Source organism: Ursus americanus, chromosome 7 (genome assembly GCF_024610735.1).
Source record: "Ursus americanus isolate L20-20 chromosome 7, mUrsAme1.1.p, whole genome shotgun sequence".
Classification (NCBI taxonomy): Eukaryota; Metazoa; Chordata; class Mammalia; order Carnivora; family Ursidae; genus Ursus; species Ursus americanus.
In genome coordinates this window covers 43,978,494-43,999,969 of record NC_142133.1, presented here as the reverse complement: position 1 = coordinate 43,999,969, position 21,476 = coordinate 43,978,494, and the positions used below count along the sequence as shown (strand labels likewise).

At 39.3% G+C, this 21,476-nt stretch overlaps 1 protein-coding gene across 1 annotated transcript in view; it reads right to left on the bottom strand.

The window, feature by feature from the left end:
- CTNNA2 (catenin alpha 2) overlaps positions 1-21,476 on the bottom strand; it is a 1,091,309-nt gene that overhangs the window by 113,439 nt on the left and 956,394 nt on the right. Inside the window, exons 10-12 of the mRNA XM_087863625.1 lie at positions 14,878-14,970; positions 14,136-14,292; positions 7,573-7,773 (exon numbers count right to left, since the gene is read on the bottom strand). Of these exons, the coding sequence (XP_087719751.1) occupies positions 7,573-7,773; positions 14,136-14,292; positions 14,878-14,970 (451 nt within the window). The remainder of the gene's footprint in view (positions 1-7,572; positions 7,774-14,135; positions 14,293-14,877; positions 14,971-21,476) is intronic.

Here is a 21,476-nt window from a genome sequence, read left to right as displayed (position 1 = left end):
ACTGGATATTCTTTCCTCCTTTGTTGAAGATTAGTTGACCACAGAGTCGAGGGTCTATTTCTGGGTTCTCTATTCTGTTCCATTGATCTAGGTGTCTGGGTTTGTGCCACTACCATACTGTCTTGATGATGAAAGCTTTGTAATAGAGCTTGAAGTACAGAATTGTGATGCCACCAGCTCTGGTTTTCTTTTCCAACATTCCTTTGGCTATTCAGGGTCTTCTCTGGTTCCATACAAATTTTAAGATTATTTGTTATAGTTCTGTGAAAAAAGTTGATGCTATTTTGATAGGGATTGCATTGAATGTGTACATTGCTCTAGGTAGCATAGACATTTTAACAATATTTGTTTTTCCAATCTATGAGCATGGAATGTTTTTCCATTTTCTTTGTGTCTTCCTCAGTTTCTTTCATGAGTATTCTATAGTTTTCTAAGTACAGATCCTTTGCCTCTTTGGTTAGATTTATTCCTAGGTATCTTATCATTTTGGGTGCAGTTGTAAAACAGTATGGAGGTTCCTCAAAATGTTGAAAATAGAGCTACACTATGGCCCAGCAATTGCACTACTGGGTATTTACCCCAAAGATACAAATGTAGTGATCCGAAGGGGCACCTGCACCCCAGTATTTATAGCAACAATATCCACAATAGCCAAGCTATGGATAGAGCCCAGATGTCCATCAACAGATGAATGGATAAAGAAGATGTGGTATACACACACATACACACACACACACACACACACACACACACACACACACACACACAGGAATATTATGCAGCCATCAAAAAAGAAATTTTGCCATTTGCAATGACATGGATGGAACTAGAAGGTATTATGCTAAGCAAAATAAGTCAATCAGAGAAAGACAATTATCATATGATCTCACTGATATGCGGAATTTAAGAAATAAGGCATAGGATCATAGGGAAGAGAGGAAAAAATGAAACGATTAAACCAGAGAGGGAGATAAAACATAAGAGACTCTTAATCTTAGGAAATCTTAGAGAAGGGGGGTAGGGGTATGGAGTGGCTGGGTGATGGAAATTGGGGAGGGTATGCCTTGTAGTGGGTATTGTTTAAAACTGATGAATTGTGGACCTATACCTCTGGAACAAATAATACATTATACGTTAAAAAAAAAAAAAAAGAAATGGAGAACATCATAGGAAGGACAGTGGAGGCAGCATGGATGTATTTTGCCTGGAAAATAATAACCATGCCTCTCTGTATAAAGCAAAGGGTTCAGACAGAGGATTCATGGGCAACAACTATCCATGTTAGGTGCAGTCACCAGAAAGCCAGGAAATGGTGACACATTTATTCCAAAATCAATGATATTGACCATCCTTGGATGACAAAACATCAGGCCACATAGGAGAAGCTGTGGCCCAGAGGCATCAACTAGTTTAAAGTTATAGTTAGTTGCCAGAAGTCAAAAAATGGAGTTCTAATTCCAAATCTGGATTTGTTCAACTACATTGTACCGACACAGCTTTACCGCTCATTATTCCAATTTTGGTACTTTCTATTTGATGATCCTCTTATATTTTCTAGGCAAAATATATAGAAATGGTGTAAAAAGTTCTCCTTCATTCTTATGAAAACTTTACAAAAGCACAGAAGTAAAAATTATACCATCTCTACTTAGTGAAGGAAGGAAACTAAGAAGGTGATATACTATATAATTCCAACTATATGACGGTCTGGAATTGATAATACTGTGGAAGCAGTAAAAAGATCAGTGGCGCCAGGGGTGAGGGGTTGTGGGGGGGATAAATAGGTGGAGGACAGATGACTTTTAGGGCATTGAAAATATACTGTATGATACCATAGTGATGGATACAGGTTATTATACATTAGTCTAAAACCACAGAAAGTATAACATGAGTGAACAGTAAACTATGGATGTTGGGCCATTATGATGGGTCAGTGCAGCTTCTTTAATTGTAACAAATGTACTACTCTGGTAGGGTATCTTGATTATAGGGGAGTCTATGCATGTGTGGGGTCAAGGGGTGCATGGGAAATCTCTGTACCTTCCCCTCAGTTTTGCTGTGGACATTAAAGTGCTCTAAAAAATAGTCTCAATTTAAAAAATAAAAGAGGAAGGAAAGGAAAGGAAAGGAAAGTTAACATCCCATCTGTTTGGACCACACATTTTCCAAAATACTGGAATTTTAATCCCCACGTATATAGTGCCCAATAACATGGAGTCCTCATTTAAAATACTTTTCCCCCCTACTTCCTCTTTTTTTGCCCTCTTTTTATTTGTGCCCTCTGAAGAGGGAGCTACTGGCAGAATCTCAAAAATCTCTCAACCCAACTACATTCACATTGCCACAAACTTGTATCATATCAGATTTATAAAAATGACATTTCAATATCACCCATTCAGTGAAGATGAGCTACTCTTCATACAACTAAATACGCTATGACTGAATGTACTTCCACCCTCCTCAACCTCCTGCAGCAATCTGAGTTTGTAAATGAGATCTCTGAAGATGGGTCTGGTCAACCACGCATATGCTTACTACCAAGTTGTTGGTAATTTGTTATAATTCAGGTTTTCTTGAAGAGCCTATCAAATATGCTATGTAAGTATTTAATGGGTCTGATGTAGACCAGGTTTGTGTTTTCATTACCCTAGATAGTTTTATTAAAAAAAAAAAGTAAATTTTTATATAATGTTGCCCTAGAGTTTTAGCATACTAATAATCCACAAAACTATTTTCTCAAATTTAATTCAGCATTCATAAAAAAAACAAAAAGCACTCTTCAACAAAACACTATCTTTACTGACAAAGTAAAGTAATTCATGGAAAGTCAGCTACAGACTGTTATGTCACTCTTTGGATCCCTTTCAATTTCTAGCCACTCAGAGAAGGCAGCCAGGTGGTAAAATGGGAGTCCTTCTGCAGAGGCCCTCCCTGGCAACATTTCCATGTCTAAATGGGGGCTGGCCTGTGTTTGCAAACCCCTTCAGCAGCAAAGTCTGGTCTAGTCAAGACTTGGAATGTTCAGCCCTTTTTTAGATTCTTCTTTGTAATATACATGTAATTCTTTTTTAAAAAATATATTTGCTCCTTTAATGTTATCTTTATAACAATAATTTCGATAGAATATTCCAAGAGAGGTCTACACTTAGAACTTAAACTTTTTCTATACATTTTAATTTGGTTTCTAGGCTGTTTCTTTTATTCTGTCCAGCTCCTCAGCATTAAGCCATGTGATCAAACTTGTTCAACCACCTCGCAGTGGTCTCTCTGTAAGTTGCTTTTTTTTTTTTTTATTATGTTAGTCACCATACAGTACATCCCTGGTTTCTGATGTAAAGTTCGATGATTCATTAGTTGCGTATAACACCCAGTGCACCATGCAATATGTGCCCTCCTTACTACCCATCACCAGCCTATCCCATTCCCCCACCCCCCTCCCCTCTGAAGCCCTCAGTTTGCTTCTCAGAGTCCATAGTCTCTCATGCTTCATTTCCCCTTCTGATTATCCCCCCTTTCTTTATCCCTTTCTTCCCCTACCGATCTTCCTGTTCTTATGTTCCATAGATGAGAGAAACCATATGATAATTATCTTTCTCTGCTTGACTTATTTCACTTAGCATTATCTCCTCCAGGGCCGTCCATGTTGCAGCAAATGTTGAGAAATCGTTCAATAGCTGAGTAATATTCCATTGTATATATGGACCACAACTTCTTAATCCAGTCATCTGTTGAAGGGCATCTTGGCTCCTTCCACGATTTAGCTATTGTGGACAATGCTGCTATGAACATTGGGGTGCATATGGCCCTTCACTACGTCTCTATCTTTGGGGTAAATACCCAGTAGTGCAATGGCTGGGTCATAGGGTATCTCAATTCTTAACTTTTTAAGGGACCACCACACTGTTTTCCAGAGTGGCTGTACCAACTTGCATTCCCACCAACAATGTAGGAGGGATCCCCTTTCTCCATATCCTCTCCAACAATTGTTGTTTCTTGCCTTGTCAATTTTTGCCATTCTAACTGGCGTAAGGTGGTATCTTAGTGTGGTTTTGATTTGAATTTCCCTGATGGCTAATGATTTTGAACACTTTTTCATGTGTCTGTTAGCCATTGGTATGTCATCATTGGAAAAGTGTCTGTTCATATCTTCTGCCCATTTTCTGATTTATTTGTTTCTCGTGTATTGAGTTTGAGAAGTTCTTTGTAGATCTTGGATACCAGTCTTTTATCTTTAGTATCATTTGCAAATATATTCTCCCATTCCATGGGCTGCCTCTTAGTTTTTCTCTTACCCCACCCTCTTCACTTCTTTTATCCTATGGTCACAGTACATAAGCTCCATTTTGCCTTGTTTAAATTTGTCACTATTTGGGGATATTTCTTCTCCTTAGAGCAGCTATCCTCAATGGAAGTTATTTTGCCCACCCTTCAAGCACATCTGGCAATGTCTAGAGATACTTTTGATGAAGATAACTAGGAATGGAGAAAGAAAAGAGGTCCTCTAAGCATCTAATGGGTAGAGTCCAGGGGTGCTAGGTATCCAATAATGCATAGGACAGTTTCCCTCCCTCAAGAAATAATTACCTCGACTAAAATGTCAGTGGTACAGAGACTGATAACTTCTACTTTAAGGTCTTGGAGGTATCAACTCAGGCATGAAACTGGATAGAATCCTAGGTGGTGGTAGGCAGAAGAAAACATGACATTTTGTCTTCTGGATTCTGGACTCTTCTTCTTTTTCTTCACCCTTCTTATTGACAGCTCTTCCTCCTTGCCCACTACCCCTGTGTTCTACTCCCAAAATAAAATGTATTCTCAGAACAAAGTTTGATAAGCTCATATATATAAAGAAGAAGAAGAAGAAGAAGAAGAAGAACAACAACAACAACAACAACAACAGCAACAACAACAACTCAATGTGGCTCTCATTTAAAAAAAAAAAAAAGCAGAGACAAAGCAGTAGCCCAAAGGTATAAATCTGGGTATTAATGATAGGCATAACAATTTTTATTTTGAGGACATAGGTCTCCATAGCACAGCCAGACAGTGACAAAAAGACTAATTCAACAAAACTGCACAACTATAATTGCAGAACTGCTCCTACTGTCATCCTCCAACTCCAAGGGTCTACAATAGTCCTAACAATTCTCATTAGCACGAGTGAGTTAACAGCTCAAGCTTTTGCATTAATTTCTTTGACAACATCTCTAGCTACTCATAAGAAGCAATATTGTTTCTGTTTAGGAAAGAGAAAACTGAGAAAAGAAGCAAAAGAATGAATATAAATTGTATAGTCTAGTTCTGAGCCCATCAACATCTACTTTTCCTTGACACATATTCCTGTATTTTCAATTACAGTTGTGTAGAAACTATTTCAATCTCTTCTACCTGATGACTTTCCCCGTTATCATCAATAGTTCTCTAAAAATATAAAGAGCCTTGCGCATCTTCTCCGTTCAATTAAGAAACATATGTGAACATCAGAATCACGGAGGTATCTTTACCTAAGTCCCCAGAGTATTCAGTCACTGCAAGGAAAGCTCTAACAGTGAACAAATAAGAGCAAAATTTTGATGAGCAAAAAAAATCCTGGATGGGTTGCTCTGTTTCATATTTCATTGATTTTGTTGTTTAAAAAAAAAAACAAAGAAGCAACCAGAAAATTATTTACATTTCAAGAGTTGAGTGAAAATTAGGTAAAAATAGTTCAATCAACTAAGCATGCTGCCCTTGCCTTTAAGCAGATTTTGACCTAATGGGCATCGTACCTTCTGTTCATTAAAGCAGTCCAAAATACAATATGAAAACAACTCCAGAATGTCTCTTGAACAATGCCTGAGTTCTTGGTGTGCACAAAGTCACATGTAAATTGGCAATATGCTCTGTGTCTTTCATCTGTCACAATGAGCATTCCACCCAGTCATGAGCAGGCATGCCCTAAGAGCCCTGTCTTCATGCCTTCCACCCTTCTCTGCTACTCTTTCCCCAGTGTCAGACCCAAGCGAGTGCTGCTATGTGGCCAATACACCATGTAAAGTGGAGACATTGTAACAGAATACAGTTATCGGGCCAGAAAATGAGAGCCACAGAAATGTGAAAGGGTCCTCTAAAGGGTGAAGAAAATATATTGGAGAGTAAAATGTCTGTTTCTAATTCTTCCAAATGAGGGAAGAAACTGTAGGGCTTGCTTTGTGCTGCTTTATTGAATGCAAAGGACAAGCCTATTTGAAAGCAAACCGTGCTAAATTTCAACTAGTTAAATGCAGATATATCTTATTATCATTATTGTGATTATTTCTAACTCTCAGTCTGTGATGATTCGCAAGAGCAACAATGCCTGGGTGTGCTCTTTGTGATGTGATGTTACCCTATTTCCTTTCTGCTTATATTTCAAAGAGAACAACCAAGGTCCATGTTTATTGCTGTCTTTCCTTGCTATTTCAGACTAACAAACATCTACAGAAGACTTTGTAAATAACCTTTTCCCTGTAGAAGGAAACTTATTTCAACTAATATGTTGTATCACATAGAACTTGGAACACTGCTTTATCTGACCTTTCAGAAACACATTTTTTTTTTTTTAAATCCTAATAGCTTTCCACCATCCATCTTCAGACCAGGAAAGGCCCCTACTGAAGTTTGAAGAGAGGTCTGTGTGTGCCTACATAGGACTCAGTTCATTACCTATTCACAACCCTGTCCAAAATAAGCTTAAATTCTCTTTTTCTATCCCTTTGTGTTCCCTCCTTCCCTGAAATTTCTAAACACTGCTCCCCCCACACACGCACACAATATTAGGGAGTTGAGAAAGGGTCTGAAGCCCAGTGACGCTAGTCAAGAGTAAACATTACTATAAATCAGTCTTTGACACAACTATTCAAAGGGATGGGTTTTCTGCTAACTCAAAGTAAGCCTCTTTTCTCCATCCCAATGCACCAGAGAGCTAGGACAGGCTCCCATGAGTAACCGAGTCTTACTGCAGCAGTGATCCCCTAGTGGGCAGCATGTGCTCTAGAAGAGGGCACGGAAGACTTTCCTAGAGGGGCAAGGCACATATTCAAACTCTGACCCTTTGTTGCAGCTACCATCCCCTTTCTGTAAGCATTTCATCTCCAGATACTATGTAGAGCCTTTACACTTTATCCTTCCTCAAGGTCCTATCTTCTCAAGAAATAGACGGAGAAATGGTTTCAAGTTCAAGATTCCAAGTCCCCATCACATCTCCACTGTTTTCTAGACTTGTGACCTTTTTCCAGTCTCTTGAGTCATTTAAACCTCCACTTTCACACACATAGTTGGAGATAATAAAAAGCTGCCTACTTCACAAGGCCCTTGTGAGAATCAAGGGAGATTATAGGTGAAAACTATAAAGTAATATATACATGCAAAGCAATAAAGTTGTTATTTTTAAAGTTATTCAAATTCAAACTCAAGAAACCAAGAGTATCCCTGTTGGGATCAGATGTAACTTAGAAGCACAGAGGCCTATAAAAGACAATGAAAAAGATTAATTCAAATATGGAAATTAATCATGGCATTGACATTTTGGTTGAATCTAATATCCATATTTACCTGTCTCAGACAGCAATTTTGTAGCTTCCAGAACCTTCTCAGTATAAACACCAGCTTCATAGTTCTCCATCTCAGCATTAATGATGTGTATCACTCGAGCTGCCCGGCCCCTGATGGCTCCTGCAGTCCGGTCCAAGGTGTCCACGTCCCCTTCTTGGAGGGCTATCACACACTTATTCACATCCTCCAAGATGTGATTCTCTGAGGAGAAAACACATACACATATCTTTTTATACCACTCACACATTTAATAAGCAACCTAAGAGAGATTCATCAACTTCATGAGCCATCGCCTCGGACATCTCAATACATACCTTGTAACACTGAAATAACATTTAAAGGAGAGAGTTCATAATTACAATAGCAGCTCTCAAACTTGAGCACCAGCCACAGGGCTCACAGCATCATACAGAATGCCAAGGTGTCACTCCTACGGGAGTTTCTGACTCAGCAGGTCTGGGGTGAGCCCAAGAAACTGCATTTCAGGTGATGCTAATGCTGTGGGTTTGGGGACCATGCTTTCAACACCATACTTTGAGCATCCCTTTCAATATTTGAGATTTATTGCATTTTAAGAGTGGTTGTGGCAGGAGCGCCTTGGTGGCTCAGTCAGTTAAGCATCTGACTCTTGGTTTCAGCTCAGGTCATGATCTCGGGGTCCTGGGATCCAGCTCTGTGTCAGGCTCCCTACTCAGCCCCTCCTCCTCACCCCCTCCCCCTGCTCTCACTCACACTTGCATTCTCACTCTTTCTCTCTTAAATAAGTAAATAAATCTTAAAAAAAAAAAAAAAAAAAAAAAAAAAAAAAAAAAAAAAGAGTGGTTGTGGCAGGGAACTTGAAGCCAACCTATCAGGCAGAAACATTTCCAAACACGACCAGAATCAAGTTCAGGGTGCATGCTTGTTTGATCATGTTTTTATTAAGGAGACATTTAAGGGAAACTCTAAAATGACCAATACCACCTAAACAGTTTTTTAATGTCATGTTATGCACCAGGTATATACAATAGGAAAACTGACCAGATGAAGAGGATAACAGTATTCTCCATAGTTAAAATATAATCCAATCTTGTGGCTGGTTCCCTCAGATTAGAGTCAAGGTCAGTGATCACTCTCCCTCATTGCCCAAAGTAGAATCCAGGTAGGCAGGCCGGGGAGTTTCACTCTCTAGTAGCATAGAGAAAACACGCGATTTGGTCCCTTACGGTCTTGCACGTATGCAATTTTGTATTTCTTATTCCCAAAGTGAGGTCTGTAATTATGTCCCTTGAACAGTCTTTAGAAACAGAATTCTAAGGAAATGTTGAAAAAGTTTAGTGCTGTGTGGACAGAAAAGAACTTAAGCCAAAAATACACACACATACACACACACACACACACACACACTCACTCACTATAAATAAAGAGAACAAGTGAGAAATAATCATAAGTAATCTGGTAACTTCTAAAAAATTACAACTGCCAAATTCAATAAATAGTTAATAAAGGATTAAAATTAATTATTACCTCCTTGAGAATTTTCTCACGCTAACTCTGAATTAAAAATCCCTAAATAGGGAAAGAGGCGAAGGTACTGGGCCAACACCAGTCTCCCCCAGGGATCTCTCCTTTCATTAAGCCGGTCACTCAGAAGGAATATCTGTTCCTTCAGAACCCTAGGCAGAAACTTGCGAAGTATAACTTACTTTTCATAATGGAACCTCTGTTTTGACCTCATACAATAGGATTTCCTCATTCAAACCATTACGAATTTCTGATTTCTACATTCTCTAGTTCTTTAATTTCAAATAGAAATTAAAATAGAAAAAAGACATTTTAATATTTTTTAAACTCACAAAAAGTAGTACTTCCTGAATGCTGACACTTTCCTGAGTAAAAGAGAAACAACTGTGAAAATACAGATTTTAAGAAGTTTTCAGTTTGGTTAACTTTCTAAGATCCTGGTTTGTGTCATGCAAACTCACTTAAAAGGACACCTGAGAAAGAAGTCTACTCAAATGAAACTTGGTACAGAGTTTCAAATACAAAAGTTTGATTTTAAAAGGCCTCTCTTACTGCCCAGCTTAGCACCCTGCTAGATCTCTCCAGACTATTCAAATGTACCCTTGCCCCCAAAAGTAAGCAACTGGCAGGGGCTGCATGTCAAAAACAAGCGTCCATCTGCTATTTTCTTTGACTGAAACAATAGAAGAACAGTAACACTACTGCTTTTCCATACGTAGTTTAGATTGAACTTTAGATTTTATCTCTATTCTGAAAGAAGAACAGAGATGGAATGTGTTAATTATATTAGACTCTAGTAATCTCTCTGGAGTTGATTAAAAAAATTTTAATTCTAAGAAGCCCACTCATAACCTAATATCTTAAAATGAAATGATATTTTTTTTTCTTTAAAACCTATTTCCCAAACTAGAAATGTACAACTAATTTAATTAGGACACCAGAAAAAAAATACGCTTTAATAGATCTAAACGATACATATTTGAAGGAGGCTAGCAGAAGCTGGAAATCCAAGATACCAAAAGCATTGCTTTTAATTAGTCAAATCATCAACTAATTTTTTCAACGGTTAGTTTAGTTAATCATGCTGTATGAATAAAATGTAAATTTTATAATTTATTGACTAATTTTTCTTAATCAGCTTTTTTTTTTTTTTTTTAATGCTAAGATAGTTTACTCAGCATTTCCCAGCATTTTCTATCTAGGGGAAACCCTTTTATGGAAAAATGAATCACAATTCCCTCCTGATAGTTTTATCGGCGCATGGTGTACATGTAAAAGCTAGGATTTGGAATGTTTCAAAATAGATTTGCATTTTATTAAGCTCAGTACGAACAATGTATTTGAGAAAGAATAGGACCTGTTCATATAGACAATTGACCAAGAGATCCTACACAGTGTATATATGGAGTCCCAAACCCCTTGTAATAACTTCTCCCCTCCTTTCCTCCTCCTCCACCCTCAGGTCTGGGGCCCACAAGTCTGGAAGCAGACCGGTCTAGGATCTATCAAGAGAGACAGTGAATTATTTGAAGGTGGACTGCATACTTCATTCATATTTGCATTCCTGACAGTGCCTTACACACAGCAGGTAATCAAAGAAAAAGCACTGAATACATATGTCCTTTGAAAGGAGACCATTATGTATTTTTATCCTAAGGTATTTTCAAGAGAAAGAACTCAAGAAGTAAACACAGGAATGCTGTCCCAACTAGAAAAGAATACAGTAGAAAAAGTAATAACAAAAAGTGTAGGTATTCCAGAGAGGGCTCCATGGCTGGGAAAAACCCCTCAGGTTCTTTGGATGTTACACCTGGATAGGAAGCATAGTTTTTAAACATATCATAAAGTACTTGACTGCAATCTACTTTGCAATAAACTTGCTTGAATTTTTGCAAACTTAGTATTTCAGAAAAGATGTAATTTTGTTACAAAAAATCACTGATTACCAAAATACTCATTATAAGCCTCCAAGGTATAGATTCTAAATCCAAAACCAAAGTTCACTGTTTCCTTTTACAAATTCACACAAACTCAAGACCCTGGAGCCAAAAGAAAAATAAGAACAGGCAAATACAAGATACTTGGACATTACAGGATTGCGTTAATCTCTTCTTCAGATCTTAGATGCCTGCTATTATGTGAGCCAAACCCAAGAATTAAACTGCCACATGGTTAATGCTAAGACACTCATTTTAAAACACTATTAAAAATTGTAGTTTTTACCCAGTGGGAAAAACTTAAGTGTTCTAACACAGCTATTTCACTTTTTTACGAGCCCAGGCCACATCTGAAAATTGGTTTTGCTCCTGTAATGTTAATAGCTAACATCATTGCTCCTCAAACTTGTTGCATTTCATATGGACAAATTAAGCACTCAGGTACACAGCTTCAGGTAGCATGAACAAAACAAAACTGTAGTCTTTAAAAAAAAGAAAAAAAAAACTTTTTGTTTTTTTTAAATAGAGTTTCCTGCCAGAACAGATATTCCCTTAAGAAGAAACTGATACATAAAATGTCATTAATGCCATTCCAAAAGATCTCCTGGGCCAAACTTGAAATTTACTGATGCAAATGTTTTGGATTCAGCTCTGAGTGGAGAGGAGAAGTAGTTTCCCCAACAATTGGGCTGTATCCATAGCCTACCAGCAGGACAGAGTAGGCTGTGTCATTATTTGTCAAGCCCGGCTGTGGAAAGGTACCTGCCACCTCCAATTGTCAACTCCAAAGGCATGCTCCAGCAGGCTCTGCCAAAGCTGGCTCCCTGACAGCGCCTGTTCATTTTCCTGTCATGGCAGGCCGCGGCACTTGTACCACTGGGGTTGGACTGCACAGTGTTATCAGAGGAAGCCGAAGCCTTTTCTTGTTGCTGGTAATAATGAGATGCACAAAGGAATGGCAGGGAGAAAGGTGGCGAAGAGGCAGGGCTGGGGGAAGAAAATTAAGAAAAAGCTTTGCAGAATTGAAACAGTCTGAGATAAGACCTCCTCACCTTGCTTTTCCCTACCTTCAGAAAAATTTTTACATGTATTTAAAGAGAAGGAGAATTTAGGAAGTTTTTAAGTTCTGAAACGATTCCTCTTTGAAAAAGGTAGTCCACGCATATTTTCTACTCATTTGCAGGCAAAAGGGGATACAGAAGCACATTTCCAGGGGCTATGAGGATGGCTGTGAGATCTGAGACTGGTGAGGGAGAGCCCCTGCCCTGTCTGGGGGCTACTAGAGTCATCCTGGCAAAGACTGACTAGATACAAGCCTGAGGTGGCCACCTGTTTATTCCACAGCACCCAAATCCCCAACATGCCTATCTCAACAATTTCTAAGCATTGCACAAAAGATGTATTTTTCAGATATCTTTTACATGGTTAGGACTCAGCCATCACCAAAGCCAATCTCAGAAATGGCAACATATTGCATTTTTTATCAGCTAGCCCCCAGATACGGGTATATTTAAATGAATAGCTGCTTTGGGAAGTCACTGAAACATAGCACCCTGGGAACGAAAAACAAGAAAGGTTTCTGAAAGGAATGAGAGAGTGGAATGAAGGTACCAGAAGTGGGGAGAGGAGAACTGCAATGAAAGCTGGACTGGCCATACGAAATTTCCTGCTATCTTGACTTACTGAGAACTACAGAGCTTCTGAAAAAGAGGATTGTCTGGATTTTCATACAATCTCTGCCCAGTTACCTACCCCTCAGTGACTTAGTTTACTCCAATGAAGACTTGGAATACTAATACCCATCTTACAGAATTTTGGTGAGAATTAAAGCAAACAGCACAGACTCAGGTAAATTACAGACACTGAACACATGTTCACTTGTTTTTTTTCCCTTCTGCCTTCTCTTGCTTTCCATGGTTTCAAAGTTGGGTTTTTGCTGACCCATCAGACCTACAGATTTGACTCTGCTTCTCTCAGACAAGCTTCAAACACAAGCCACCAGTAGGAACCCATTGTCTGTTTCTTCCAGAAAAGCAAAGACTGCACCTAGACAAAAATCTCCAAATGTGATAAGACTCCCCCAGAAATTCCATCTAAATTATCGCAGTCAGAAGCCCCTTTTTCCCAGATCCCATCAGCACAGCTGAGACCCCTTCTGTCTCCAGCCTCAGGTGGCCAACGACAGACAGGCCCTGGTCAAGGTTAGGTCTACCTGTGGGTAGAGTCAACATTTGGTCAATATGAATTTTCAAGGGTCACTTGATTATTTTGATGCCTCACAAAGGAGGCTGATGTTTTCAGCAACCTCCTCTTCCATTCCTCCCACAGAAACTCTTCTAGGTGAACTGTGCCAAATGTGTTTGGACAAATGTGTTTGGAAAAAGGCCCATTTGCTGGCTGGTAGCCCAATTTTGAAACAGCATTGATGAGTACCATTAAAGGTCAAATCGACTACATGGTTATTCAAATATACTAACATCCTTCAGTCTGGCTTCATCTACAAAGAAAAAAGTTACAATTTCAAGTGATGACTGGTTCTATTTGCTTTCTCTCACTTCCTTACACATCCTTATAGGTAAGTATTCAAAACCTCCATGGCTCCCAAGTATCTCCTAATGGGTACATTCGGTGACTAGTATTTCTACCTGCCTTATCGCAAACCTGCGGGACTTCATTGATTGGAAGAAGTGACCCCCTTAAACATGGCCAAATTGGGCTAGCTGATTCCTTTTCTGATTTTTAAATATAAACCACAAGGATTAACCAATCTCATATACCATACCCTTCTCTAAGATGAGTAATCCAGATGTATGCAAGGCCAACGTGCTTTAAAAATTCTAGGACCTAAAAGGAATGCATGTCTCCTTAAATACTCTTTTCGGGTTTCTGATCTCTTTATCAGAAAGTTGTGTTTTCCCCTCAAATGCTTTGACTCAGTGTTTTGAAATAATGTGCACACAAAAGAAGAATTTCCAAGAGGGTGTTCCAATCACATTTGCAGAGATGAGTGAAAGCTCAAAGGGCCAAGAAGAGCACTCGAAACAGAGACCCATGACCTTTGTAAGATACTCCTATCCTGTTCTTCTCCTCCAGCTGCCTTGGAAGGGGCCTATTTGTGATTACCTGAGACAGAAAGGAAGTCATCCACTGAGGTGATGTCATCCACGGCCTCTGTCAGCACTCGGACCTGCTTCTCCCACTGGTCTTTGAAGACATCCATGTTGTCCTGAGCAACTTTGCTCTGTGGTCGGGCAGCCAGTGTAAGAGCAGCATTGATGACCTATTTGTTAGAAACAATCCAGAAACATACTGACTACACTATTCAAAAAAGAAACAAGATGGTCAAAGGCCACATTGAAACCCTGGACCCTGTAGCTTCTACAGGTAAGTGGGTTCTCAGTGTTCAAAAGACAATTAAAAACATGAAAGATAAAGTACATTATCACTCCCATTAGTTTTTGTTTGGTGTGTGTGTGTGTGTTTTAAGATATAGTCATCAGACTCAAGTTTCAAAAAGTGGTTCTTGGACAAGCTGTATTTACTTAGCACAGATGTAGTAGAAAGCTAACTCCTGTCCTACATGCACAAGGTTAGAATTTAGTTGAGACAAGGTAAATAGATACGGAGCATTTAAATAACAGCCCCAAACAAACAGAACAAAGTCAATAGGAGTGGAAAACATAATAATTACCACAGTAATTTCAAAGACTGTGGAAGTTAGAATTTATTTTTGAGAAAGACAGACCTTGAAACAGCCCAGGAATGATGGCACGGCAAGGCAGGGAGAGACAGGAATGCCTGACTGGACAGGACCCTGAGTGTTAGGCCACCAATGGGCTTTTGAAACAAAGTGAATGAGGCTTACCTGGGGACACAGGCTGTCAATCTGGGTGGCTGCCATCCGGACTAATTTTACCCCTTCCTCATTGTTGGAAATGGAACAGGCCAAGTTGGCAACCTGGATGGAAGAGGATTGGAGTGAAAGTCATGTTGGGGCAAAGGGGAAGTAAACTGTTGCATGACCTTGCACCTTCTCTGGAGTCCTGATTCCAGGGGAATCCTGTCACGAATAAAGGCACCTATCAGTGATTTACCAAATATTACTAGTTCTTATGTTACATTAGACATGTATGCCAGAAAAGCAGAGTGCTAATAGCAAATCATTGCTTCAAGCACACACAATAATGCATTTTAACTGGGTTGCTTTGATTCATTTTCCCCTATGGACTGCTCTCATGACCTATACTCTCACTTGAGCCCTCTGACACTCCCCATGGAGTGTGGAACACTATGATTTTGGCCACATGAGTGCTAAACTCTGACCAATGAGGGAGACACTACAGTGCACTTTGGATTTAAAAGAGACTCACAGGAAACTGAAAATGAGAGAGTTCTCCCCAAAGGAACTGTTATCTGCCTGTCGGAGTCTGTCAGGAAAATGCTAGTCCACCAGTAGCCCACTCAAGGCCTTTCAGGGGCCAAGCAGTTCTGAGAAACCCATAGAAAAGGCCAATTTAATCCAGGAGGCAATGACAGAGTGTACAACAAATTGGACTATGTGGGTCTAATATAAAGGCATTCAATTTTGATTTTTAAAAACACTATACAAGCCAAAACAGCTGCACTGAATTCAAGCTCCCTGGTCGGACATTTCAATTTGTGTCATTCCTCCTCTTCAAGGAGGGAGAGCTGGTAATACAAGGTCAGATTGATTGGCCAAGGTCAACAGCACACAAGCCACCATCAAAACACTGATCAGTCCCATCAGGCTAGTGCCAAGAGGACAAGAGGATGGGGATTAGAAAGGGCAAAGGAGAAGAGAAGGGCCACCAGGGCTAGGAGCAGTAGGGCAAGTAGGGCAAGTAGAACAAGTGATTAGCAGAGCAAGAGTCCCCTGAGCCTTGTGGCCACCTGCCCTTTTGTATCCTGCCACCTCGGCTCTCTAAAACCGGGCTGCCTCCCTACCATGCCTTAATGCTCTGGGAGATCAAAATGCACTACACATGCGGGTAGTTTCAAATGCAAAAGAAAGCTTTGTCAGACAGTGTGGAGAACACGGAACTGGAGGTCAGGAGACTTAACCACTAGCTAGTGATATCGTCACTTCACTTCTGGAGGACCGTTTTCTTATCAGCAAAAGAAGATGATAGATGGTGATACTAGGAATACTTTCAAAGATTATTTTAATAAATCATTAGTGTTAAGATTCCCATTTTGAAGCTTTTAAGGAAGAACACTTGAAGTCTGTTGTAGTGAGAATATGTACTACGAGAAACCACAGGTAGAATTCCAAACATTATCAATTCCTTACATTTTATAGTTTACTTCTTATTCTTCAGATATTTTGAAAACTAAGTAAAATGGTGAAAATTAAGTCTATGTTTAAAGATAAATTTTCCTTGCTGTACCCATTTATAGGATACTAAATGCCCAGAGGCACGAGGCTTCTTGGAGGCAGAGCAAGAATAACGCCGGTTCTCGCTTTCTTGTTCTATTGTCTCCACATCACATTTTTATTAGTCTTTGCTCTATTTGTATCCAGGTGCATTTTATATTCCAAGAGCCACATTAAATATGTGATATAGAATTGGTGCTCAATATGTGTGTATTGAATTAAAGAAGAGGTTTTTTTTTATTATATTATGTTAGTCACCATGAAGTATATCCCCGGTTTCCGATATAAAGTTCGATGATTCATTAGTTGCGTATAACACCCAGTGCACCATGCAATACGTGCCCTCCATACTACCCATGACCAGCCTATCCCATTCCCCCACCCCCCTCCCCTCTGAGGCCCTCAGTTTGTTTCTCAGAGTCCAGAGTCTCTCATGTTTCATTCCCCCTTCTGATTACCCCCCCTTTCTTTGTCCCTTTCTTCCCCTACTGATCTTCCTAGTTCTTATGTTCCATAGATGAGAGAAATCATATAATATTTGTCTTTCTCTGCTTGACTTATTTCACTTAGCATTATCTCCTCCAGTGCTGTCCATGTTGCAGCAAATGTTGAGAATTCGTTCTTTCTGATAGCCGAGTAATATTCCATTGTATATATGGACCACAACGTCTTAACCCAGTCATCTGTTGAAGGGCATCTCGGCTCCTTCCACGATTTAGCTATTGTGGACAATGCTGCTATGAACATTGGGGTGCATATGGCCCTTCTCTTCACTACGTCTGTATCTTTGGAGTAAACACCCAGTAGTGCAATGGCTGGGTCATAGGGTAGCTCAATTTTTAACTTTTTAAGGGACCTCCACACTGTTTTCCCAGAGTGGCTGTACCAACTTGCATTCCCACCAACAATGTAGGAGGGATCCCCTTTAAAGAAGAGCTTTTAATAGCTTTTTTATTACATATATTATGTGGAATACATCATAAAGATACTCTCAAAGATTTAGCTGAGCTACCCCTTTAATCCGGCTAAACAAAGTTTGTATTACCTTCCAGCAGATATTTACACTCTGGTACTAAACAATGATTCCTATGTTTTGGTCCATTGTCTGAGTCCAGAATGTAGTGTTCCTGTTCACAGTGGCATGAAAAGAGTCAGGATGCGGGTCAATTTTCTAGAAAGATATATGTATTTAATTTATAGTTCTTTTAATCTTCAATTAAATTCTTCCTGTTTCTGCTGTTGGACAGCTTTCCATTTTATGAATTTCAGATGGTTTTGCTTGCTCTCTATCATCCTTGCTTGGTGTGCGAGACGTAAGGTCATACTTCTGCACAGCCCTGGACTTAAGCTCAAGACTTTGGCATGGAGCTCTGTATATGACAACAAGGGAGGCTGAGGGCTGAGAAAAAGGGGATCGGATCCTGAGTGAAGGTGATGCCAACCAGTAATTTCTGCATGGTGATAATGAACTTTTTTTCATGTATCTTTTGAAATGTGTCTTCATTCTTTGTTTAAATAAACTCTATTATGGCTTAGATCTAATGTGGGAACCTCATTGCCCAGTAGAATCTAATTAGGGGGAAACAGTGCTAATAACACCTAGAAAAAATTAAGAGCTGGCGACTCCTGATAGCCCTTTAATCATTCTCTTTAATTTACTGATCCATAGATCCTCAAGTCTGGCAGCCTCCACTCTGCAATGTACTCCTGCTGTTTAAATCCACTTAAAATCAGAATTTTATTTACCTTGTATTGTATTCTGAAACACTCTGAAAATATTTCCAACATGACGCTCAGGATTTCAATATCTCCAACGGCAGTCAGGTTTACATATCTTAAAATTGCCATGGACTCCATCCAAATTCCTATCTTCCTTAAGCTTGCCTTTCTGCTTCTCACTGGCCCCTTTGCATCATGGTGACTCTGAACACGGTTTTAATATATTGTGATTTCTACAATTCTGGCATCAAATGCTAAGTTTTGGTCTTTGAGGCAGTTCTCAATCATTATTGTAGCTTGAAATGCCAACTAATATTCCAGCACCATTCCAAGACTACCGCACATAGTAAGTACTTTATGATTTATTTTACAATTCTGATGCTAGGATACTAGAAACTTGGATAAAATAAAATGTCCTATTTTTCAAGTCACATTATTCCCTCCGTACACCTTGTTTTTTAACCAATTTAGCATGATGATCTATGAGGGAGGTAGGGGGGCAGGTAGAAGTCGGTGGACTAGAATCATGAGACATTTGTAAAAGATTCATGTGAGTAAAAAAATGGACAATAGATCATTAATTGATTTGCAGCCTAGTAACACTACCCAAAAGATGTTGACCAGTATGATTAAATTTAATGAAACTTTGAAACCTGTTTGAGTCAACCAAGCAGGTAACATTCATGGGCTGCCTGTGGCCTCTGCTTTCTCTGTTCTTGATTTGTTTACAACTTAGCTGAGGCAACAAGAGTCATCTCCCATCCCGGAAGCTTAGACAACAATAAAGCATAAAGTAACGATTAGATGTTAGGCTATTTAGATTGATTTGGGATTTCTGAAAGATACTCGGTCAAGAGTAAAAGTGGCATTGCTCCTTGGTTTCACTAACCATACTAAATTCCCAGCAATCTCTTAGGAAAGGAAATCCTCCTCTATACCTTCTGAGAACAATAGATTTGGGGAAGCAAAAGCTAGGAAGACTAAGCCAAGTCTTCTATCTCTCACTCAGTGTCTCAAAAACCAGTCATCTTGAGGAAAAGGAGGAAGCTTAGCAGCGAACTGCAAGAGCTTTAGGAGTCCTGGGAAAGGAACAATCAGTACTCCCCGGTGGGAGTCAGTCAACACATCACGGAGAGATAGGGTATCCATCTTACAATGCCTTTTTTCTGATGGTCTGATTAACACAATTGTCAGGAGGCTCAAAGATGATGACGTTTTGCTCTTCTGAAGGCATACTGTGTAAAGAGGGGAAACAAAGGACAAGATCACCAGCAAGATTTGAAAGACAATAAGCCATCAAGAATGGATACAGAGTCTGTGAAGAAAGTAACCTGCTCCTTGAACTGAATCTGTACAATTGGCATCCATTCCCTAACCTTTCAATAATCACCACACTGCAGATATTCCAGAGACAGTGATGGCAGAGTTAAAACTGACAAAATCACAAATGCATGGAGCCCTCACGAAAATATACTGTGATCATTTAAAATGCAAGATGTTTTTAATCACCAGACAACAAAACAAAACAAAACCCACACAGTTCAAAGCTCCAGATGAACAGCCTCTCCTGGCTGTGAAATTTGGTTTTTGTGGACATCACTACTGAAAGTAGCTCTGTCTTAAAAATGCCATAGACCTGTTTGAACACTTACAAGAAAAGCCAAAATGCCTGGAAGGCTGAGCTTTAATTAAACATTAAAAACCTCTGCTAATAAAGTATTTAGGCATTTAACTCCAAAGTGATATGAGGTGCATCAGAAAAACAAGAACATTTTCTTCTTTTCCGGTTCTGGAAATCAAATTAGATTTTTTAATATTCACAATTCTGTTCAATTCCAAACACCAGCACATATTCAGTGCATTCAACCCCCCAAACACTTCATTTCATTAATTTTTACAGCTTCAGGTATCATAGTGGTGTTTTAAGAAGAGCATACTATTGAAGTAAAGCAGGATAACAATTTGGAGGTTTATAAAGCACTTGTTTCTTGTGTTAATAGTGTATCATTATCATAAATTTGAGAATAAAATGAACTTATTTACTATTAAAAGGAAATTTATGGAATGTCTAGCCACCACAGTCACCTAGCCATATAAAACCATAAAGAGAAGAGATGGCGGCACAAATTCCACACCGACTGCTGTTCTCTGTAACAATCAGGCCAATGAAGTGTGCTACGGTCTCCATCTGCCGATTTACTCAGTTGTCTGCACCGATAAGAGCAGCATATAAATGGCATGAATACGTACGTGCCTATCTTGTGTAGAATCTGTAGACGTCTACAGAACATGCCTATGTTACAGATGGGATTTTTTAATTCAGTAAGAGACCAAATGATACACTTCCCTGAAATCTCTGAGAGGCAAAACAGAGGGGCTGACGTTAAGACAGAGGGATGTGACCTTAAGATGATGATGGCCTGCCACGGAAATGGACGTTTGGGTAGACTTCATGGCCACCTTCACAACTTGGTTTGAGAAGAGCCTGAATGGTCTGGATGTCCCAGAACGTGTTTGTAGCCATGTGTCTCACACGGAGATATTATGGAATCCTTTTAAAATGCAGCTGCCTCAAACTGAGAGGAATTTATCAACCTGACTGCTAGTAACTGAAGTTCTGAAGGCTACAGGACACAAACAAGAGGTATCATTTAATTGGGGAAGGATGGCTCAGCAGAGGTTGGCAGCTGGGGGCAGTAAGAAGACACTGGCTGGGGCGAGGGGCGGCAGGGGGGCGGGGAGAGGGAATTGAGAAACACTTTTATGCTCTTGTTTTAAACGACTTCTCTAAAGCATCCGAAACTCTTGATTTATTCTATATATTTTAATTTTCAAAAATCACAAAATGGTCAGGATCTTGGGTATGGAGTTCAGTAGCCTGAGGTTTACATCTTGACTCTTACTCTCTCTAGCTGAGCAGGGTACTTTGCCTCTGTAAAGCCTCAATTTCCTCGACGATAAAATAGAACTATAAAATAAGAACAAAGTGGTGATAAGGTTGAAATGAAACATGACTAGAGTACTTAACCTAGAACTCAGTAAGGAGTTGACAAATGTTATTCTCATAGTGTGCGTTTCATTGAAAAGTCACTATAAAAGTAAAGAAATATTTTAATAACAATATCCAATCCCTGATGTATTCAACCAAATATTGAGTGCCTAATATGTACCATACATTGAAGACACAGAGGTGAACTAGTTAAGTATGATTCATATTTCCTAGAGAAGCTTGTATTTTGGTAGCATTAAACATGCACTTTTAAAGTTCATATTGTGGATATTACTTCAAAGGAAGTCAAAAGGGGCAGTGATAGAAAATAAAGGGCGGTCCATGCTCTATATAATCGTTC